The sequence below is a fragment of the Callospermophilus lateralis genome, chromosome 2 (assembly GCF_048772815.1).
Source record: "Callospermophilus lateralis isolate mCalLat2 chromosome 2, mCalLat2.hap1, whole genome shotgun sequence".
NCBI classification, from domain to species: Eukaryota; Metazoa; Chordata; class Mammalia; order Rodentia; family Sciuridae; genus Callospermophilus; species Callospermophilus lateralis.
Window position 1 is genome coordinate 152,959,675 of NC_135306.1, and position 24,327 is coordinate 152,984,001.

The window sequence follows — 24,327 nt, forward strand, 5'->3', positions numbered from 1 at the left end:
AAATAAGGTGTGCTTTGTCTCTGAAGACTGAGATCATCACATAAGCATCAATCTAGATTTGAGTGAATGAGTATAAAATATTATTGGACAAAGCCTCAGAGGGAGACCCACTATACAGTCCATGTCCCTTCTGCCTGAAGTGTACTTAGTCTGTCCCTATATCTGACTTTGGACTCAACTATTAGCATTTGATTTTCTGAAAAAGAATCCAGATACAAATTAAGCTTATTGGAGAGGTTTTGAGCTAAGCATTTCTAAATCTTAATTTTCTTTCTAGGAGTAGTCAACTACTTCTATTTTCATTGATGGCAAGATGCTCCAAACCAACATTACGATTTTCGACCCAGACACCTTTTTTCTTGTAGGCATCCCAGGACTTGAGGCTTTCCACGCATGGATTTCCCTACCTTTTTGCTCTGTTTACTTAATGGCTCTGCTGGGCAATGCTACAATTCTGCTGATCATCTGGTCTGACCATACTCTGCGGGATCCCATGTTCTACTTTCTAGCTATCTTATCAGCCATAGATCTAGCTCTCTCCACATCTTCAGTGCCTCGGATGTTAGGTATCTTCTGGTTTGATGCACATGAAATTGGTTTTGGAGCCTGTGTGGTCCAGATGTTTCTGATACACACCTTCACAGGAATGGAGTCAGCAGTACTTCTGGCCATGGCCTTTGACCGCTATGTAGCCATCTGTGTTCCACTTCACTATACAACCATTCTGACACCTCGGGTGCTGGCAGGCATTACTGTGGGAATCATAATGTGCCCAGTCCTGTTCATGCTGCCCATTCTGTACCTAACCTATCGCCTGCCCTTCTGTGAAGCTCGGATTATTGCCCACTCTTACTGTGAGCATATGGGCATTGCCAAGTTGGCCTGTGCGAGCATTCGCATCAACGCCATCTATGGCCTGTTTGTGGCTTCTTTCCTCGTCTTGGATTTGGCACTGATTGGGATCTCCTATGCCCACATTCTCCATGCTGTTTTCCGCCTCCCATCGCGAGATACCCGCCACAAAGCACTGAGCACTTGTGGCTCACATGTTGGGATCATGTGTGTTTTCTACACTCCGTCCCTCTTCTCCTTTCTCACCCACCGATTTGGCAAAAAAATTCCCCGTTATGTCCACATCCTTGTTGCCAACCTGTATGTGGTTATCCCACCTGCCTTCAACCCCGTTATCTACGGTGTGCGGACCAAGCAGATTCGTGAGCACGTAGTCCATGTTTTCACTTCAAAGTAGAGGTTCTCCTTTTTGTAGTTCTTGAGAGTGTGACTATAACCCAAGATGCATATTTTGGCTCTTTTCTAATGATCCTTAAAGCATACAACCAAAAAATCCACCTGATACTAAAGAAGCAAACTTTGGAGCATGCTTTTTTGTGTTTAATCTCCATATCGGCATTTGAGTGTTTATTCTTTTGAATATAGGCTTCCATAACAGTGCAGTAATGGAATAGGGATTCCCAGTAAGCACTTTCTATTTTTTTTTAATTGGTTATTCAAAACATTACAAAGATTGCAGAATCACATCGGTTACACATCCACATTTTTACTTTGACTATTGAGATCAAGTGAATTCATATGTCTTTCCATTTGAAAATAAGATGATATCCCAGCTTGGCACAATCAGTTGATTGCAATTTTCTTGAATTTCTGTGACGAGAGAAATATGTTCAAATGAAATATAAGATCTTAATACATTGCTCAATTTCAATCTAAATGCATTTGATTTTTCTGAGACCCTAATGGCATTTTTAAGTCAAGGTTTTTAAAATGTATAGTGTTTCTCTTCAATTTTAATGCCTTTGTCTTCACTTTTCATAAAAATCTGTATGCACCATGTGCCCTCACTCTGCCACTGCCTCCCTTTCTGGAGAAGCATGTAGTGAAAGTACCAGAAAATGGTATGTTTTAGGGAATAAAAACATTGTTTATATGAGAAGCTTGGATGTATAGAATTCTAAGAAGCAGGATTTCAATTTATGCTTAATCATTTTCATATGTTTGTGTGTTTTCAATATATTTAACAAACCTTCTGTCTAACTATGTGGGCAATACTTCCTCTTTGAAGGCTTCTTATTTGTGGAATGCAACATCCATCCATCCTGTTTGGCTTGATATTTTGTGAAAGTAGAACACTCCCAAACATCTTCAGGTAGAAAGTAAAATTTTGAAGTCAGGCATGTAACAGGAATATCCTGGTGTTCTTCCAAATGTTTTTTGGAGTCGTATCAAGAGAACTCTTAACTCAAAGATATCATTTTATTGCTTTGTCTGAATTTGGTATTGAAAAAAATGATATGCATAGAACAATGAAGAAATATTAGATAAGGGTGACTTCTCAGGATGCTATGAACTAATTTTTGAGTGGCATATTCATCATCTGATGGTTTTAAAATTTTGTGACTTTACTGAATGGACTAGTAAAATAAAACATCTCAGGGATTCAAGGTGTGGAAAATGGATTAATTCACTTTGCAACAATGATCATAAACTAGAGACTCCAGTAAAATATTTCTGGAAGGAATCAATGGCAGGAAATATAATAATTATCTATATACGGTTATCTGAAAGATACATTTCCTATGTTTTTAGGATGTACTTCTTTTTTATTAGAGATAGCAACATTCATAGATTTCCCCTGGGCCTTTTTTTTTTTTTTATCATAGAATAACCACAAAATGTGGGAAACGAACAAAATTGAGAATTCTCACTTCTCAGTTTCAAAATTTACTACACTAAGAAGACAGTAGGGTGATGAATAAGGCTGGATATATATATTCATGGGAAATAATTGAGTGTCTAGGGTTCCCAGCATGCTTAGGGTGCTAAGAAGCTAGATGGAAAAGTTTTAACAACAAACAGTGGTAAGCCAATTGAATGTTCACACTCAAAGAACTGTAACCCCAACTGTCACCATAGGCAGAAAAACAAACAATAAAAAAACAAATTCAAAGTTGGAGAGAACCATAGAATTATGTATAAAAGATAAAAGCTTAAAACTCTCAATAGGAAATATAGGTATAAATCTTTGTGTCTTTGTACTGTGATGTTTTTAAATATGAAATAAAAAGCAAAATCAATGAAAAAACAAATACATAAAGTGGCATCCATTTAAATTTAAACCTTTTGCTGTATCATCAAGACATAGTACAATGTCCTGAATGGGAGAAAATATTTGCAAATCATAGATCTGAAAGGGCAAGTATAAATTTAGAATACACAGAAATGGTGAGTTAAAATAAAGAACTCTTGTGGCAAATAATGAAAACTCAATTAATCCAATTAACAGTGGGCAAAGGAAGATAAGTACATGAAACTTTTCTCAACATCATTAGTCATCATGGAAATACAAATCGAAACTACAGTGATACCATGTTGCATCCATCAAAATGACCATAATAAAAATTCTTTAAAAAGAAAAAAGTCATAAGCAGTGATGTTGAGACTGTGAAAGAATCAAATCCCTCAGGCCTCTCTTGTGTGAATGTAAAATGAAACCACAATTTTGGAAAACAGATTGAATTGTGAATAGAGTCCAAAAGATATGTTGGTGAGTAAAGCACATGTTTTATTTCATTGAACAGATTGCTCATTCCTTTGGTTTAAAACTCTATGCCTTCCTCTATCCCAATTACTCTTAGATTTGGTCTTTTTATGTTATCCGATATTTCTTGAATATTCTGCTCATAGTTTCTTACCATCTTCACTGTGTGATCTACATTCTTTTCGAGATTATATATTTTGTCTTCATTGTCTACGGTCCTGTTTTCCAAGTGGTGTAATCTGTTGATGATGCTTTCTATTGAACTTTTAATTTGGTTTATTGTTTCTTTTAACAAGGATTTCTGGTTTTGTTTTGTTTTTTCAGAACCTCCATCATCTTATTGAAGTAATCTTTTACTTCCTGTATTTGCTTATGTAGGTCTTTATTAAAATCATAATTTGCTCCCTGAATTTGTTCTCTTATATTATTTTTTAATTCACAGAACATTTTAATTATGTACATCCTGGACTCCTTCTCTGTCATTTCTTCTGTTGTGCTAGTCATGGATTCTAATAATGTGGTATCTTGATTTGTTTGGGGCAGTGCTTTCCCTTGTTTTTTTCATATTGTTTGCGTGTCTTTCCTCTAGCACTGAGGTTCTGCAGCATTACCATTTTTTACACTTTAAGCTTATAGTGCCCCTGCAGAGTTCCAATACCTTTCCTCTGAGGGGAAGAACAATGTTAGCAGATCCCAATACATAACCTTAAACTAAATGGTTGCTATTAAGGCATTTACAGTTTTGTCACAATACACAGAAATGGTGAGTTAAATTAATTTCTACAATAAACAGTAGGTTTGCAAAAAGGTTTACAGTTTCTGATGGTGGACAAAGAACCGGGGGTGAGGTGAAGATGAGATGTTGAGGGATAAGGGGTGAGGATATAGAGTTATTAGATCTTAGGAAGTGTGAAAAGGGAATCTAAAGACAATGCTTAGTAACAGAGGAAGACAGAGGAAATGATTTTGAGGAGACAAATAAGTGGGAAGACAGTAGAGTATTAAAACAAACACACATAAATACTAAATACTAAGAAAAATAAAAAGCAAAAAAATGGGAAATAAAAGAATATACAGCACAACTGTAATATACTATTCAGACATCCCAGTCCTCAGTATCCTAATTCATGCAAAGTACTTGGTTTCACAAACATTGAGGATGTGAAGGTGGGAGAATAGAGAGGAAGGAGGAGGGGGTAAAAGTCTGGAAAGAAGAAACAGGATTGTTTTGGTTGGAGATCAGTATCTTTCCTCCTTCCCTTCTCATCCAATAGGTGGGGTTGTGTGTTGTTAGCTGGTATCTCCACCCTCAAGATGTTGAAGGTTACCAGGGTGGGAGGGTTGGTCTTGGGTGCAGAGCACCTGGAAGTGGGATTTGGCACCAGAGGGTCCCTGATACGAGACTACACCCAAAGGATCTCCTTTGGGACCTGCTTGTGTGGTGTGGGTGCATGGTCTTGAAAGACCCCAGCCCAGAAACCCCAGGCCCCATTGTGAAACCATCAGGGCGTGTTGCTAACCCACGTAAACACCGGAGAGGTCTATCTGTTAATCAGTTAAGGGTAGTCTATTGTGAGAGGACAGGATGGTTGAGGAAGAACAGAAAAGCAGATCCCAAGGCATGCCTGAACAAACAGGAACTGATAATGGTAAGCAGGAACAGAAAAACCAGAGTGTTAATATGTAACTGTCATGAGGTTTATCCAGGAACATAAAGTGAAAAACAACTTTGCCCTTTAGATAATCTATATGTTGGATTCAAAATAACCAATAAGAAACCTGTCACTTCCCATGCGCGCGAAACCTGCCCCATTATCCTATAAAAGACCTGTACCCCAAAGCCCGGTGTGCCAGTTCACCAAAGCTCCGGCTGAGGTTTTGCTGAGCACCCGCAGGCATCTGTGTCTGAATAAACCTCTTGCGTTTGCAGCCAGTGCCTCGTGCGTCTTTCTTGGACAGGGAATCGGTGGGTCTTTCAGTCTTATCTCCTTATATTACCTGTAGACATCACAGTTCCTGATCTCTAATTTAGCTCTAAACCCCATCTCTACTTCCTAGTTGGGGGTCTTTCTCTTGGGAGGTATTATTTGTTGCTCTCCAGGGTTTTCAAACCTGTCTTGAAGAGCTGGTTTTGTATTGGGCAGTCAGTGTTGGGGTAGCCGCTTCTGGGAAGAGGGGGGATCTGGGGATTATGGATACCTGCCCAACCAGTGTTCCAAACTGGGAATTGCTACAACTAAAGATGTACCAAGATGAAGGCAGCCGCTTTCAGGGATGGAGTGTCAGGTCGGGTTGGGGGGATCCCCGGGCAGTGGCATTGGATGATGTGTTCAAAGATGCAGTTCGGACCCAGTGCTGGCTCCACAGGCATTAGTGAAGCTCTCTTGGGGCTACCTGTGCACTGTGTGGGGTCAGCAGGGCTGACCTGGGCCTGCCTGTGCTCTGTGGGTCAGAGTACATGTTTTAAACAAATCCAAAGGGGAAGCACAAAAGATGAGTTAAAAGAGAATATTAAAATGTTGCTCACAGAACTGGGTGTAAAATGGTGCATGCCTATAACCCAGTGAATGAGGAGCCTGAGGCAAGAGGATCACAAGTCCAAGCCCAACCTCAGCAATGTAGTGAGACCCTGTCTCTAAATAAAATAAAAAGGTCTAGTGTGGCTCAGTGTAGAAGGTCATTTGGTTCAAACCCCTAGTACCACATACACACAAAAAAATGTTGTTCATTAAAACAGGAAAAATATGACATTATAAATATTATCTTGACAATGCACATAAAATGTGCATCCTGAAACTGCAGTGTGACCAATCACTTGCAAACATGTTTCTGCTCAAAAAGTGTCAGTTCTATTTATGGTCTAACATATCAGTTATGGGTGACGAGTCCTGCTTCCCCACATGTTGAAGTTTGAACATAAGAGAAACACGCCAAGGCAAGGATATGAAGCAGGGTTTATTTAAAAAGGGGTAACGTAGACTTCTCCTGAGAGGGAGAAGGGGGCCATAGTTGATATCCTAGTATCCCAAGAAGCAGGGTGTTCTGCCCTTTTTATATGTCCTAGGCTTCCTTTGTTCTCTTTTTCCCCCTTTTCTTTCTCCTTCCTGCATTTGTGACTAGGCCTAGGAATGCTCGGTGGGATGGCCAAAAGGTAGGAAACAGGTGGGAGAAAGGCGGAAGGGCAGGATAGAGCAGTCAAGGACACTACTATATATAGTAGTGTGTGTGTGTGTGTACACCTTATAGTTCCCCGTAGGGAAGGGCAGTTCCGCAGATAGGTTACCTTGGCAACAGATTGGAGCAGGTTAGAGAAAAGGCTCTGAAGAAATTAACATTTCAGTCCCTCAGGGGATAGTCTCCAACTTCCCAGACTCACTCAAAGTTGGCCTCCTTGATCTGACTTGACTCTATTTACCTATCTACACTGACTGCCTGTCTAATTCTGGTTACAATTACATACTTTTGGCTGGACATTAAGTGTCTTGTAATAACCATCTCTCTTTCTCTCTTATTATATTTATCACACTCATACATTCCTATGTATAATAAAATAGGTAACCTGGCTCATTCCTAATTCTGAAGAAAATAATTCTAAGCTTTTAAGATTATGACTTTTGTGTATTAAATACATATATATATATATATGTGTGTGTGTGTGTGTGTGTGTCAATATATAGACATACATATATGTGTATACATAAAGACATATATATGTATGTGTATATGTAAGTGTATATAGATTCACATACATACATATACACATTCATCACTATATTAAACTGAAGCAAAGACAAAATAATGAAGAAAATAAATACTTTTTATAGAGGAAGAAAGAAAATCTGTACACAATTCATTATACAAAATTTGTAAATAAAAATCTGCAGTTAAAGCATACGCAATTGTGAGAAACTCAACACTAGTTCTCACTTGCAACAATTCTCTCTATTTGTATTTTACATCATGTTGGAAGCCCTCGATAATGCACCAAGATGAGAAAGAAAACAAAAATCAGAAAAGAAGAAATCAAATTGTCTTTATTTACAGATAGTATGATTGTGTATATGCAAAATAGCAACCAATTGACAAAGAAAATAAAAACATCTATAATTAACGTTTGAGTTCCTTGTATATTTTATGTATTTACAATGATTATTTGTAAATATTTACTTCTTATCTTTAAATTGTCTTTTTACTATGTTGATCATTTCCTTTGTTATGCAGAAGCATTTTAGGCTAATACAATCCCATGTATCTATTTTTCCTTGTTTTGCAATTGTTTTGGGTCATTTCTAAGACCAATATCATAAATGTTTCCCTTGTTTTCATCTACTACTTTCAAAGATTTAGGTCTTAAATGTAAATCTTCTATCACTTTTAATTCATTCTTTAATACAAGGTGATATAAGGATTAATTTTCTTTCTTCTGCATGTAGATATACAGTTTTTCCAATATCATTTGTTAAAAGACTGTCCTTTCCTCATTGTGTATTCTTGGCACCTTTGTCAAAAATCAATTGATTGTAGACATGTCAGTGTATTTCTGGGCTCTATAATCTATTCCTTTGGCCTACTTGTGCTTTTATGCCAATAGCATGCTATTTTGATTAGTATTATGGTTTGGATATGAAGTATCCTCTAATACGTTTCATATTAATGCAAGAATGTTCAGAGAAGAAGCAATTTGATTATGAGAGCTGTAACCTAATCAGTCCATCCATTTTTGTTTGAATAGACTGACTGCATGGTAACTTTAGGCAGGAAGGTGAGTCATTGGGGCTTGCACTGGAAAGGTGAACACTTTCCTGTAGATTCTTCTCCTCCCCGCTTCATTCTGCTTCCTGACCAGGCCATGAACTGAGCAGCTTTCCTCTGCTGGAGTCTTCCCCCATGATATTCTGCATTACTTAGGGTCCAGAGCAATGGAGTTGGCTATGTGTGGACTGAGACTGGACCATAAAAGCCAACTTTCCCTCTTCTAACTTGTTCTTGTTTGGTACTTTTGTCACAGTGATGCAAAAGCTGTCTAAAACAATTAGCATTGCTTTGTAATATATTTTTAAATTGGTAGTTTTCTGTCTATAGCTTTATTTATTTATTTATTTATTTTTGTCATTTGGCCTCATTTGTAGTTTCACAGAAATGGTAGTGCTTTTTTCTGTATCTGTGAAGAAGAACATAAGGATTTTGACTGGAATTGCCTTGAATCTGTAGATTGTTTTTCAGTTGCATGGAAAATTTATAATAGTTTTCCAACCTATGAACAAAGCATGCATTTCCATCTATTCATGTTATTTCCAATTTCTTATTTATGAAGCAAGAACAGTTCCAAGAAGGAAGTTCATGGCGTGAAAGGCTTATATCTAAAAGAAGAAATACCAAATAAGCACCCTAATGTTGGAACCAGAAAAATAAGAAAAAATTAAATCAAAAGTTAGCAGAAGAAAGGAACTAACGAAGATCATGGTTGAGATAAGTAAAATAGAGTCTAGAAAAGCAATGAAAATTTATGTAGAAAATAATGGATACAAATTACTTTAGAAATATTGAACCAAAATTGGATGACTGTAACAGACAGATGGCTTTATGAAGAAGGCTTGGGATGAGCTTGAAAGATGTGAGAATTTTCATTTGAAGGATGCATTAAAATGAACAAAATGAGAGTCTTTACATTTATAATATTATGGATAAAAATAAGACTTAACTTCTCCTTGGTCATTAAGGGATGCAGGCTAGGGTGACATTGGAAAATGTTAGTGGTATGTAAGTAGAGATCTCACATTTGACTTTACTGACATCTAAACCATGCCCAGCACTCATCTATTGCCAATAATTATTTATTAAATGAGTGAATTAATGAATAATAGAATTCTCTTAATACAGACTTTTGAATTTTACTGCACTGGAAAGTATCTGTGGTGATCTAAATATTTTAGTGAGATAATATTATATTCAAATGTTTATTAAATACTTATTCTCACCAAATTCCTGGGATTATAGACATGTGCCCTACCCTTGGTTGGTGTGTTTACAATAAATTGTAATGTGTCAAAATGAAGAAATTTCTCAAGATTCATGAAAATATAATTAGGGATGTGGGAGAGAGCCATAATTTATGTAGAAAATAATGGGTATCAACAGATATAAATTTTTTCATTGCTATTGATGGTTGAGGAGACACATTTTTTGTTGTCATTGCTTATTTTGTATTTTTCTTCCTTCTCCTTTGTCTATTTTCATATTCCATAAGTTTTTATTGTCCTTGTTTTTTCTTTTTCTTTCTTTCTTTCTTTTTTTTTTTTTTTTTTTTTTTGTGTGTGTGTGTTAGAGGAAGTTCAGTATGCAAAATATGCAAAGAGAAAATCAGTCTAAGATGGGAAGTCTGGTTTTGTAAAGCCAGAATTATCTTTGTCTCTAGAGTACCAGCAGACTCCTAAGGGAAGTGTCTTAGCATTATCAACCCACTGGCAGCCACCATCCTCACAGACCTGAGGCACACTACTGGGGTGACCCAACACAGGCTCTTACACATTTGTTTTCTGAAGTCCAGATTTATGTGAGTATTTTAGCACTAATTAGAAGGGACATTTAAGAATTCACAAGCTATTAAAAGATGGGAATCTGTTCCTTATTCTGCCAGAGAAGATAATAAAAAAGAAAGAGATGATTATTACAAGAGACCAAAAGTATAGACAGCAGTATGTAATGATACACAAGGAAGAGAATGAGGGGACAAAGCATAAATCCTTGTGCTGAGACAATTAGGAATATCTGTCCTGGTTTTTGTTTCTCCTCATCTGACATTGCTAAGAAGGGCTTTGAAGAACAAAGCTTCTTGAATGCAAGAGAGATGGTAACAAGCAGAAACTGAGTAACATTTCCTAACCATAAAAAACATATGTGTGAGGTACACCTTGTTTTCAATTTCTAGATTCATGACTAAGTGTTTAATTTCAAAGAGAAGAAAGTTCATGGACTGTTTTTTACAATTACATGAGATAATGTATGTGGATTCTTGAAAAGTCCTTAACTCCATAGTTTCCTAACAGTGCTATATGTTGTTATTGCTGATATTTCCCATATAGCCCTATAGAATGATAGCTTCAATCCAGCTTGAAACCATTAGGCAAGTGCTGGGATCCAGAAAAAGGCAACCTGATTTCCTCATCTAGTGGCACACATTATGAAATGGATGTTCTGGGGTGCAGAGCTTTGTGGGCTGTTGTAATTTGCTCATGGTGTGGTACTAGTCACTTGAGCAGTGCCTCCAACAGAGAAAGTGCATAACACTTTTTTGGGTTTTGGTTGAGTAAATGTAAAATTCATTGTGCTAACTTAGATTAAGGAGCTAGTCATAGGACTAGAGATGAAGTTTACTGCTCTGTGAGTAAGTGCACTTCTGACTGTTTACCTTTAGCTCACGCCATTGTATTTGTTTTTATATTGCAACCATTATCTTTATTATTTGATTTTAAACCTGAGTTCTTAGAAGTTAGAGGCTGTATTTTTATTGTTTATTTACTTTTAACATACAATCTCATGTTGGGGAAAATAACTTCATAGACATTTCAGTGATATTAGTTTTATTGAAAATACTGACATTTCCAGTTTCACTGAAATGTAGAAAAACATTTGTTGGGTTTGTATTCTTCATTTTAGTGTTTTCTTTCCCTTCCCCCCACTCCTGTCCCCTCCCTTCTCCTTCCCTTCCCCTTCCTTCCTTCCTTCCTTCCTTCCTTCCTTCCTTCCTTCCTTCCTTCCTTCCTTCCTTCCTTCCCTCTTTCTCTTTCTTTCTTTCTGATTTTTAAGTTTTTTTGCAAAATGGGGATTGACCCCAGGTGCTGTATCCTTGAGCTACATCCTCAGCCCTGACCCACTTATTTTTTTGAGACAGGGTCTCACTAAGGTGCCAGGTTAGACTTCAGAAACTCCTTCCTCAGCCCCCACCCCAACCAAATTCCTGGGATTACAGGCATGTGCCCTGTCCCTGGTTGCTGTATTTACAATAAATTGTAACATGTCAAAATGAAGAAATTTCTCAAATTCTACAACCCAAAGATTGCTTTCATTAATATTAAAATTTATATAATAAAAAGTCAATGAAATTCTGATCAGTTATCTTTTGCAAAAACATTTTTCCATAATGGAATTAAAGTATATATCAGAAACAATTTAATTTGGTATACTGATTAAAGATAATTTTGGATTTATCCTGTCCCCACTGCTTACTAGCTCTGAGACAATGTGTCAGTTACTTGACCTCTCTTTGTTCACAAACATCAGGAGCAATATGGAACATTATTGGATACATTGTAAATAACCAAAACATTTTAGGTGTTTTTAAACAATATATATTTTTATTATACATGAAAGGTATTATAAAATTTGTTTAAATTACTCAGAATACTAAAATATTTTTATAATCAGAGTAGTCCTCATCAAATAAATGTAGCATAATTTATTTATCCAGTTCCCACATGTCTGAACCATACCAAATTACATCTTTTAATTCCTTCTGAGGTATACAAAGTAGGGAAGACTAGAGGCAAATTAAAAGTATCTATAAATGTTTTTATTTTTCACTACAAATCTTCTATCTATTCATTTATATAAAAAGTGGAGATAAATCTTCAGGTGTTTTCACCTTGCACTTAGGTCTGAGACAGTTCAACTCAAACATATACATGTGTTTTTGTCCCAGCACACAAATACGGGCCGCCTCTAATCTTTCTAGAGTTGTAGATATCTCAAGTGAAGAAAGAGACAGGTAGTTACTTTTCTTATTTGTATCCTTACTCAGTGTCCCTTAAAAATGGGAGGTCTGCACATGGTGGATAGTTCCAACTATCCAGGAGGCTGAGGCAGGAGGATTTCAAGTTGGATATCAACCTGGACAACTTAGGAAGACTATGTCTCAAAATACCTTTTTATAAATGGATAAAATGCTTAGAAAAGGAAAAAAAATTGCATAAATTGGTGGTTCTCTCTGTGGACTATACCAACTTGGGTTGTGCTGGCAGCAGTGACTGAAGGGGAAGTAAACCCAATGCTGTGGGAACACTAACCCCTAGGGGCAACATAACATGATCAAAGATCTGGATGTATGGAAAAGCCTAGAAGGGCAGTGAAGTGAAAGCTGATACTAAGTGGACCAGGTTTTTGCTTATTTTTACTTGACAGATAACATATCAAAGATAAGGGTCATTATGTGATTTACCCATTATCTCTAACAATCATAGGTCCAACTCACTTGGCCATTACTTTAAAAGTATGTGCGGGCAAGCAGTGGGGACGGGGATTTAACATGATCTCATGGCCTTTTGCTACCTTATATTTTCCTTAGAGAAGAGTTAGAATATAAAATAACCTCAGAAAGACCCACTAGTGTTTATATTATGCGTTAATTAAATCCAAAAATAGCCGTTAACGAATTATGATCATAATGATGCTAAAGAAGTAAAACAGACCCTTTAACAATATTTATATTTTCTGTTTTACCCTCCTTGAACTAGGCATGAAGGGTCTCAGTAATCAGTGATTTAAAATGGAAAGTAACTTAAAGAGAATTTTCATTCATCTTTTCAATTATTTTTTACTTTTGATTAAATTTTTTCAGGAACTTCTTTTCCTGTTAGCAAATAAAAAAAAAAGTAAGAGATTATTATTTATTTTGTTTATTTCTGTTAAATTTCAAACTATGCAAGTCATACACACACACACACACACACAATATCTTAAGTATAGGCTAAATTTTAATGTAATGTCCATAGAATTCTATATTCTTTAGAATAACTTATATTATTAACATCGGCCTTTGATCAGAGAATGTGGTAAAATCACAAGGGTGCCACAAATAACTGGAAAAGTAAATTTAAAATGTCAGGATAAAAGATAGTTTATGTATGAAAAGATAAGTACATGGAGGAGGGAGAATCATATATAAGGAAAAAAAATACTACTAGGAGATTTTATTTTATATTATAGTAGAATGTTACACTCAATTTCATGTATTTAAAAAACTTTTATAATATTTTGCTAAATAAAACAGCTGTACTTCACATTAATCTGTATTTATTTATAATACTCTTAAAGGTAAAGAAGATGAGTAGATACTTAAGTTTGAATATATATTATTTGGAGTTATCATTAGTGAGTTTTGTTTCATTTTCATCAAGCTTCCATGCATATGCTTTATTTGAGGAGTAAAAAAGTTTTGTTTAAGATAATAATTCATATAAACCCTTTTAAAAAGCAAAAAATTAACCCACCAATTTTCTTTTAATAAAATCAAGTTGAAGTCTAGTTTAGCCATAGAAGAATGCCTTAATTTATATTATTTCTCCAATTACTTTTCCAGGATGATGCTGCACAATTAAAGCTGTTAATAAATTTCATAATTTCTGGTTAGACCTGAAGATTGGAGGACTCTTTCATCATTGTCCCATCATGCCATTTGCCAATGGCACCTGCTTCAAGCCATCAGTCTTCACTCTCATTGGAATTCCAGGCCTTGAATCAGTGCAACACTGGGTTGGGATTCCATTCTTCATTTCTTTTATTCTGGCTACCTTTGGAAATGCTCTGCTTGTCAGCATCATTCGCATTGAACATAGTCTCCATGAGCCCATGTATATATTTTTAGCTGTATTAGCCACTACTGACCTAGGCCTGACCTTCTGCATTACCCCTAAAATGCTGGCCATCTTTTGGCTTCAGTCAAGAGAGATTCACTTTGACTCCTGTCTGATTCAGATGTATTTTACACACACTTTCCAGTGCATGGAGTCTGGCATTCTCCTGGCCATGGCCTTTGACAGATATGTGGCTATCTGTGAGCCCTTAAGGCATTCTGCCATTCTCACTAAGAAGGTACTAATCACCATTATAATGGCAGTGACCATTCGAGCCTCCATCATCATCATCATGTGTCCACTTCTAATTAAGTTGCGCCTCAAGCATTTCCGGACCACAGTCATCTTTCACTCCTACTGTGAGCATATGGCTGTGGTAAAGCTGGCTGCAGAAAATGTCAGAGTCAACAAAGCATATGGACTGTTTGTGGCTTTCTCGGTCCTCGGATTTGATGTGATCTTCATTTTCTTATCCTACGCCTTCATCTTCCAGGCTGTGTATAAGTTGCCACAGAAGGAGGCACGATTCAAGGCATTCAACACCTGCACAGCCCACATCTTTGTCTTTCTTCAGTTCTATATTCTCACATTTTTTGCATCCTTCATACACAGATTTGGTTTCAATGTTGCTCCGTATGTGCATATTCTGCTGTCCAACCTTTACCTGCTTGTTCCGCCGCTGCTTAACCCTATTGTCTATGGAGTGAAGACCAAACAAATCCGAGAGGGAGTGATCAAAATGTTCACTCCCAAGGGTTAAATTCACAAGCTCTCCAATTCCTCATTTTGTTTATGATAATCTGCACAGTAATCTTGTCATGTGAGGTAATACTATGATAATCCTTGTGTTATTTTAATTTTCATGGGCTGGAACAGATTTCACAAATAAAATGATGGATAATCCATATACACATTTTCAGATAAAATTTCAGTTATGTAATCAAAACTAATAATGCTTTCTATAACTTTGTTTAACTTTTGAACATTCTCTAACCTTGGAATAGGATCAATTTGGGAAAACATTACCCTATGTTTTATGCATTTTATCCTATGATATTGGTACAAGTTATTCTCATACTTTCTAACACTAGTTTCTAAACTATGAGTCATGATAAAACGTTCATATTTTAATGTTTAGTAAACTCTAAATACAGTAAAGCTTTATTAAATATTAATGTTTTCATGTAACATGGTAGATTGAATATATATATATATATATATATATATATATATATATATATATTGCGGTTAGTAGGGCCTTGAGTGCCTGAGGATTTTATACCATTTACTAGTAGACTGAATAAAAATGAAGTCATTAAATACTATTTTTTGAAGTGAAATTTTGCAAACTGAGAGCTCTTTAAATTTTACAAATAGCTTTCTGCCTATTTCCCTCAATGTACCTCTAGAGTGGGCAGAATTGTGTTTTGTGTGGTAATCAAAAGACAAGGGCTGGGGCTGGGGTTGTGACTCTGTGGTAGAGCACTTGCCTTGTATACGTAAGGCACTGGGTTTTATCCTCAGTACAACATAAAACAAAATAAAGGTATTGGTCCATGTACAACTAAAAAAAAAACCCCTTTTTTAAAAAAGACAAGGGCTATGAATCTTCCTTGGTACACTAACCTACTAAATTTTTCCATGTGAGACAAGGTTGTACTCTATGCTTCACTGCGTTTATAAAATTGGTTGAAAATTTAATTACTATATACTAACTTACGTATTTATCAACACTCTCAAAGCCTACAACACTTGTGCACTCTCTGAACATTACAATAACTTGATTTGCAGATTTTTTTTCTTAAATTTTCAACACTACCCACATTTGCCTTTATTGACTGATATGTCAGTCCGTAAACACAATTGACACTTTTGGGTCAGAAACATACATGTAAATCTATGCTCTCACTACAGTCCCAGAACACACATTAAACAAGCATTATCAAGATATGTTTGTAATGACATATTTTTTCCTGTTTCTATCAAAAACATTTTTTGTGTGTATGTGGTACTAGGTGGTTGAACCAAATGATCCTTTACCATTGAGCCACACTAGAACTTTTTATTTTATTTGGAGAAGAGGTCTAACTACACTGCTGAGGCTGGCTTTGGACTTGGGATCTGCCTGCCTCAGGCTCCTCAGTCACTGAGATTACAGGTGTGAATCACTTTACACCCAGCTGCATGGACAACATTTTAATATTCTCTTTCAACTCATCTTTTTTTCTCCCCTTTTTATTTGTTTAAAACATGGGCTTTATTCACCATCTTATCTTTTGGCTCTTTATTCATAATGCAGATCATCTGTTTTCCCAAATTGCTGTTTCATTTTACCCTCACACAAGCAAGGTCTGAGGGATTCGATTTTTTCACATCCTCACATCTCTGCTTCTGATTTTCTTTCTTTTTAAAGAATTGATATTATGGTCATTCTTATGGATGTAAAATGGTGTCACTATAGTTTTGATTTGCATTACCATGATGACTAATGATGTTGAGGAAATTTTCATGTACTTATCTTCCTTTGCCCATCTTTAATTGGATTAATTGACTTTCATTATATTGTCTCAAGAATTCTTTATTAGTTCTAAATATATAACTGTACTTTCAGATTTATGATTTGCAAATATGTTTTCCCATTCAGTAAGTTGTATTATCTCTTGATGATACAGCAAAATTAATGTATGTCAATTTAAATGTGTGTACTTTATGTATTTGTTTTTTCATTGATTTTGCTTTTTATTTCATATTAAAAAAATCATCACAGTACAAAGACACAAAGATTTACACCTATATTTCCTATTAAGAGTTTTAAACTTTTATATTTTATACATAATTCTATGATTTTCTCCAACTTTGAATTTGTTTATTTATTGTTTGTTTTTCTGATTATAGTGACAGTTGGGGTTACAGTTCCTTGAGTGTGAACATTCAATTGACTTACCACTGTTTGTTGATTAAACTTTTCTGTTTGGCTTCTTGGCACCTTAAGCATGCTGGAAACCTTAGACACTCTATTATCTTCCATGATATTCATCAAATATCCATCTTTATTCATCACCCTACTATCTTCTTAATGTAATAAATTTTGAGACCGAGAAGTGAGAATTCTCTAATTTTATTCTTTTTCCACATTTTTGTTGTTGTTGTTGTTGTTGTTATTCCAGAACAACAAGACACATGAGAAATTTGTGAATATTTTTATCTCTGATAGAAAGAAGTACATCCTAAAAATATAAAAAATGTATCTTTCAGATAACCATATATAGATATTTCTTATATTTCCTGCCATTAATTCCTTCCAGAAATATTTTACTGAAATCTCTAGTTCATGATTTTATTGTAAAGCAAATTAATCTATTTTCCAAACTTCTGATCCCTGAAATTTTTTTTTACTAATCATTTAATTTGTTCTATTTACTAGTCCATTTAGTAATGTCACAAAACTTTAAAGTCGTTTTTGTGCCATCAGATGATGAATGTGCCACTCAAAAATTAGTTTATAATATCCTGAGAAGTCATCTTTGTCTAATATTTCCTCATTGCTCTATGCATATCTATTTTTTTCCAGTACCAAATTCAGTCAAAGCAATAAAACATTGCCTTTAACCTAAGAGTTTCTTGATAAGACTTCAAAAAATATTTGGAAGAACATCAGAAAATTCCTGACTTCAAAATTTTATCTTATACCTGAACATGTCTGGGACTGACCTACTTTAGAAAAATATCAAGCCATACAGGGTGGATATATGTTGCATTCTACAAATAAGAGGACTTCAAAGCAGAAGAATTGCCCATATAGAGAGATGGTTGGTTAAATATATTGAACACACACAAACATAAAAAACTTATTAAGCATAACTTGAAAAATGGCTTGTTAGACTTCTGTTTCTCTTATAAACAATATTTTCATTCCTTAAAAAAGTACTGTTTTCCCATACTTGTACAGTGAGGGCACATGGTGCCTACAGATGTTTATGAAAAGGAAAGAATAAAGCATTAAAATGGAAAAGAAGTATTATACATTCTAAAAACTGTGACTCAATATTGCCATTATATTCTCAGAAAAATCAAATTCATTTAGATCTGTAATTAAGAATTGTATTAAGATCATTCTTAATTTTCATTGGAATGTGTTTCTCTCTTCACAGAAATTCAAGAAAATTGCAATCAACTGATTGTGCCAAGCTGGGATACCATCTTATTTTCAAATGGAAAGACATATGAATTCACTTGAACTCAATAGTTAAAAACAGAAAGTGCTTCAGTGGGAATCCCTATTCCATTTCCACACTGTAATGGAAGCCTACATTCAAAAGAATAAACACTCAAAGCCAATATGGAGATTCAACACACAAATGCATGCTCCAAAGTTTGCTTCTTTAGTATCTGGTGGGTTTTTTGCTTGTATGCTTTAAGGATCATTAGAAAAGAGTCAAAATATGCATCTTGGGTTATAGTCACACTCTCAAGAACTACAAAAACGAGAACCTCTACTTTGAAGTGAAAACATGGACTACATGCTCACGAATCTGCTTGGTCCGCACACCGTAGATAACGGGGTTGAAGGCAGGTGGGATAACCACATACAGGTTGGCAACAAGGATGTGGACATAACGGGGAATTTTTTTGCCAAATCGGTGGGTGAGAAAGGAGAAGAGGGACGGGGTATAGAAAACACACATGACCCCAACATGTGAGCCACAAGTGCTCAGTGCTTTGTGGCGGGCATCTCGCGATGGGAGGCGGAAAACAGCACGGAGAATGTGGGCATAGGAGATCCCAACCAGTGCCAAATCCAAGACGAGGAAAGAAGCCACAAACAGGCCATAGATGGCATTGATGCGAATGCTCGCACAGGCCAACTTGGCAATGCCCATATGCTCACAGTAAGAGTGGGCAATAATTCGAGCTTCACAGAAGGGCAGGCGATAGGTTAGGTACAGAATGGGCAGCATGAGCAGAACCGGTCGCATTATGATTCCCACAGTAATGCCTGCCAGCACCCGAGGTGTCAGAATGGTTGTATAGTGAAGTGGAACACAGATGGCTACATAGCGGTCGAAGGCCATGGCCAGAAGTACTGCTGACTCCATTCCTGTGAAGGTGTGTATCAGAAACATCTGAACCACGCACGCTCCAAAACCAATTTCATGTGCATCAAACCAGAAGATACCTAACATCCGAGGCACTGAAGATGTGGAGAGAGCCAGATCTATGGCTGATAAGATGGCCAGAAAGTAGAACATGGGATCCCGCAGAGTATGGTCAGACCAGATGATCAGCAGAATTGTAGCATTGCCCAGCAGAGCCATTAAGTAAACAGAGCAAAAAGGTAGGGAAATCCATGCGTGGAAAGCCTCAAGTCCTGGGATGCCTACAAGAAAAAAGGTGTCTGGGTGGAAAGTGGTAATGTTGGTGTGGAGCATCTTGCCATCAATGAGAAGAGTAGTTGACCACTCCTAGAAAGAAAATTAAGATTTAGAAATGCTTAGCTCAAAACCTCTCCAATAAGCTTAATTTGTATCTGGATTCTTCTTTTTCAGAAAAACTAATGCTAATAGTTGAGTCCAAAGTCAGATATGGGGACGGACTAAGTATACTTCAGGCAGAAGGGACATGGACTGTATAGTGGGTCTCCCTCTGAGGCTTTGTTCAATAATATTTTATACTCATTCACTCAAATCTCATGCAAAACCTGGAAAAATATTCAAAAACCTGAGATTGATGTTTATGTGGTGATGACAGTCTTCTTCAGAGACAAAGCACACCTTATTTAATTGTATCAACATATAAAATCACAGAAAGGCAAACTAATACCTGCATGCAGAGGATGACAGTATATACAACAATATGGGTGTTCCTGGACACAGGGGTTAACAGAAAATGCAGCGGAGTAGTTTAAATTAATTTATTTAGTGTCAGTATTTTAAATGGTCTGTATTTAAAATAATGCCTCAATAACTCATCTTGCCCATGATTATTCATGTATCCCCACAGACACACTGCATTTTGTCTCATATATGCAAATTATTGCCCAGATATGTGGAATATTTCTGTTGCTGGAACTCACCTTCAGCAGAGAAATGCATCTCTTTGTTAATCATATCCTGGTAGAAATTAATAAAGACGCCAAGAATTTCTACTTGTTGCCAAATTCCCCAAAATATCCTGGGACAGCCAATACACTTCCCTACATGGAGGAAGTAAGTTTTTTTGAAAGGACACTCGAAAGAAATAAAGACAGTAGTGGTGGTCAATATCAGGGGAAGAAATATGTGCTACTAACTTACCTCACTTCTGTTGTTATCTTTACTTCCTCTCTCCCCTTCTTTCTTTGCTTCCTTCCTTCACCTGTTTCTGTTCCTCTCTCTTTTGTTCTTTCAGAAAGAAGTGATAGATAGGACTATATAAAACAGAAGGAATAGACAGAGGAGCATACAAAGAAAGGAAAGTAGGAAAGAAAACCAGTGAAGAGAAGAAAGAAAGGAAGGAGAAGAAGTCTCAGGTATAAATGAGTCTAGAGAAAAGTCACAGAGAAAAGTCCAAATTTCAAGAAGTGTTTAATTAATGATATTTTAAATGTAGAGATTTCCCAGGGCAGTAAATCCTGTGAGACTGTATGTGAAGTCCATGTCCAATCTTCTTTATTTCTCTGTCTCCCTCCCTGGAATCAAGAATCCACACTTAACTTTCATCCTCTGATAGTCTTACTTATTAACTTTATTATGGAAACTATTAATTATGCCACAACTTTAATTTTCCTCTGCAGGAATAGGAAAGACAGTGAATGAATTCTGACAAATCTTTCCTATATGCATATATGAAAACACCAGAGTGAATCTCCACATAATGTGCAACCACAAGCCTGGGATCCTAATTAGAATAAGAAGGAATCCATGTTTGTGTAAATATGTCAAAATATAGCCTAATGTCATATGTAACTAAAAAGAACAAATTTTCAAAAAAGAAAAAATTAAGTGTCCCAGGTTTTTCAAAGAAGACTTCTTTTAGTCAGAAAATATTTACATAAATGTGAGCTAGACAATGTCAACTTAATAAATTCAGCTGTAGTCTGACCTATAAGTGTTAAACAAGAGTCTCTGATCATTATTCATCTTTACCACACATTTAATGGGAAGCTCATCTTGACCAGAAACAGGGATATAGACCTCTTATATCTACTAAAGAGAAGAGAGTTTTATAATATACATACTTATAACCCTTGCAGCCTATCTGAAATTAAAGCTAACTCCAATCTGTTTATGAATCAAGACTACACATCAGAGTCTCCTGGGGAAGATGCTATTTTCTGCATCAGGGAGAGATGCACAGACACACCTACCACCCACTTACCCTGGATATTCACATTGTCAATACAAAGTAAGATACAAAAATACTACTAAAACAGGTTTATATGAGGTGAACAGAATCTCTTCTTGGGTAAATATTGCATCTTGATTTTCTAAGACACTATAATAATGCAGACTTAGAACATTAAAAAAAAGTTAACCCAGGTATGGTTGCATGCCATTCCTGTAATCCCAGTAACTTGGGAGGTGTAAGCAAGAGGATCACAAATCCAGCATAGTTAACTACGATTTACAAGACTGAGAGTGTGGTTCAGTGGCAAAGTACTCCTAAATTCAATGCCTACTACCCACCCCTAAAAAAGAAAACATATATCCATGTCTTGGTACTAATTAAAAATTATCAAGCTATATTCTGGGGGTCAAGTAAGATAAAGTCATTCATATCTTTTCCATGCAATGTTTAATTTATTGGATTCAAATGTAAGTTAATGAAAACAAATTTAAGGTTAGCAGTGTATCTCAGTGGAAGAGAACTTACTTACCATGTGTGAGGCCTTGGGTTTGATCCACAGAACTCCCCACATGCAAATTTTTAAAATTAAATTTATAATTAAAGGAAAGGTGTATGATTGTCAAAACTTATAAGACAAGAAATATTTCTATGTACTGATTAAAATTAACATAAAATGCTATTACTTATAGAATAAAGCAAAAAGAAAGCAATACCATATATATATATATATGTATACACACATGCACACACACACACACACACATATATATATATATATATATATTATTTTTTAACTTAAAGATAGGAAGAAGAAGAGTAGGGTTGTATAAGTAATATAATTAATCAAGATCCTTATCTATATAGCAAGTAATCAATGAATCCAGTCTGAAAAGAATCAATCAATAAATATTTAAATGAAACCATCATCAAGTATTGTGGAATTAATGTCAGAACATGCATATTGATATTTTCAGGGTAGATATCTTCCAGCGGCTAGAATTGGAGGTTAGATTGATTGGGATCAGGGAAGGTTCCTACCACTGTACCCTTCAATGTGATATTTTCTATTAATATTTGTGTGATGTTACTATTATGAAATTTAAAATGTGCAAAGCTTTCTTATATATTTAAGCAATATTAATCACTAAAACAAAGTATTAAACAAATGTAGTTTTTCATTATTGATGATTTTCATAAGAAAAAAAATTAAGTCCTTTTTTATTTTTTACTAGACCATAAAAATGATATATATTAATGTGCTAGCATGTGATATATTGATACTTGTATATGGTGTTTAATATTCAGAGTAAACCTATACCCTCAAACATTTATCATTTCTTTACAGTGAAAACTTTCAAAATCTTTTCTTGAAATTGAAAAAAAGCAAATAGTACATTACATAATCTATAGTCTATGCAATAGAATATCAAAAGCTCTTTCTCCTAACTGTAAAGTACTTCTCATTAATTAAACTTTCCCCATCTTTCCTTCCCGCTACTCTCCCCAACCTATGGAACCCATGGAAATGATCACTTCAATCTATTTCTTCCCTATTCCCATCCTAAACTCATTTAGATATTATGTATTTTACATAGTAATTTGAGATCTAATACATAGAATGTAATTATAATGCTTCAAAAGTTCACAAATTCCATTCCTTTCTTTTATACCACATTGCCCCAGAATCTTTGTTGTCTTTAGTGTCCTATCATGCAGGTACAAGAAAGAACTCTGTAAAGCTATTTCACACCTTGTGTTCACATAAGTAGTCATGCCTACAGAGGAGTTTTAGTCTTTTTCCAAATATTATGGAAATAGAAATTTCATCTCCTTTCTTCCTAAGATCTTAAAATAAAATAGAATATACCCTCACCTAAGGGCATAGTCTGAAAGATAAGACATAGAATATTTTTAATAATGCAGATTACATTGCAATCTAAATTTTCTTCATGATCTTTCCAAATATCCTTCTCCAAGTGACCAGCCTAGCCCAAATTACCATTGGATGGCATCAAATTTATAAGGAACTTTTATCTAATATTAGAAAAATAATTTAACATGTTCCCATGCTAAGATTTCAAAACCCAAGTTTCTATTTTGTACTCCATGGTTTCTATTTTTTTCCCTTCCCTGAGTTACACAATACAAAACAGCTCAAATGACAGTGAAAATGACATTGCTATTTATTCTTTAAAAATATGTGATTAATTTAAAATAGCAAAAAAAAAAAAAAAAGTACTCCAATGTAAAATATCCCTAACCTTTGGACAAACATCTTAAGTTGTAATAAAACAAATAATATCAAATTAAAATATTAATAACTTGTTTGTAATTAAATACAAGGACACTACTCACCAAAATTCCTATTAAGAGCACAAAGAGGTTCTGACTGGGATGATATACGCATTAAATACACCAGTTTTAATTATATTTTAAATATACCTTATGTTCATAGCCCATTATCATATATTTGCTTTCTTTACATCTAGTTATCATGAAAAATATATTGACATATTAAATTTCGTAAATGAATCACACATAAAAAATTGTACATTAAGTACTAATCATACAAATCTCTAAATAAATCACAGGCAATTTAATATAAGAATAAGAACCAAAAAAAGATCTAGTACTTTAAAGGACTTTAAAGTATATCCAATGAGTACAATAAAACACTTTTATCACCATTCCTCATCAGGAAAATGCTAATTCACTCTACAGGGTGACACTCTCTAGCCCACCCAGCATGGCTGCACTGTAGAGTACTCATCCCAACTGCTCATAAAGACATGAAGCAACCACTGCTGGGTTCAGAAA

The 24,327-nt window shown here is 35.4% G+C and overlaps 3 protein-coding genes across 3 annotated transcripts; 2 read left to right on the forward strand and 1 right to left on the reverse strand.

Moving 5' to 3' along the window:
* Nucleotides 1-307: 307 nt before the first annotated feature.
* LOC143391362 (olfactory receptor 52J3-like) lies at nucleotides 308-1,249 on the forward strand. Its single transcript, XM_076844061.2, has one exon. The coding sequence runs from the start codon at nucleotides 314-316 to the stop codon at nucleotides 1,247-1,249; it is 936 nt and encodes a 311-aa protein (XP_076700176.2). The 5' UTR covers nucleotides 308-313.
* Nucleotides 1,250-13,999: 12,750 nt separating this feature from the next.
* LOC143388569 (olfactory receptor 52A5-like) lies at nucleotides 14,000-15,159 on the forward strand. The gene is made up of 2 exons (XM_076842253.2): nucleotides 14,000-14,925; nucleotides 15,117-15,159. Exons 1-2 carry the CDS (start codon nucleotides 14,000-14,002, stop codon nucleotides 15,157-15,159), a joined length of 969 nt encoding a protein of 322 aa, XP_076698368.2.
* Nucleotides 15,160-18,677: 3,518 nt separating this feature from the next.
* On the reverse strand, nucleotides 18,678-19,619 carry LOC143391363 (olfactory receptor 52J3-like). Its single transcript, XM_076844062.2, has one exon. The coding sequence runs from the start codon at nucleotides 19,611-19,613 to the stop codon at nucleotides 18,678-18,680; it is 936 nt and encodes a 311-aa protein (XP_076700177.2). The 5' UTR covers nucleotides 19,614-19,619.
* Between the last annotated feature and the right edge of the window lie 4,708 nt (nucleotides 19,620-24,327).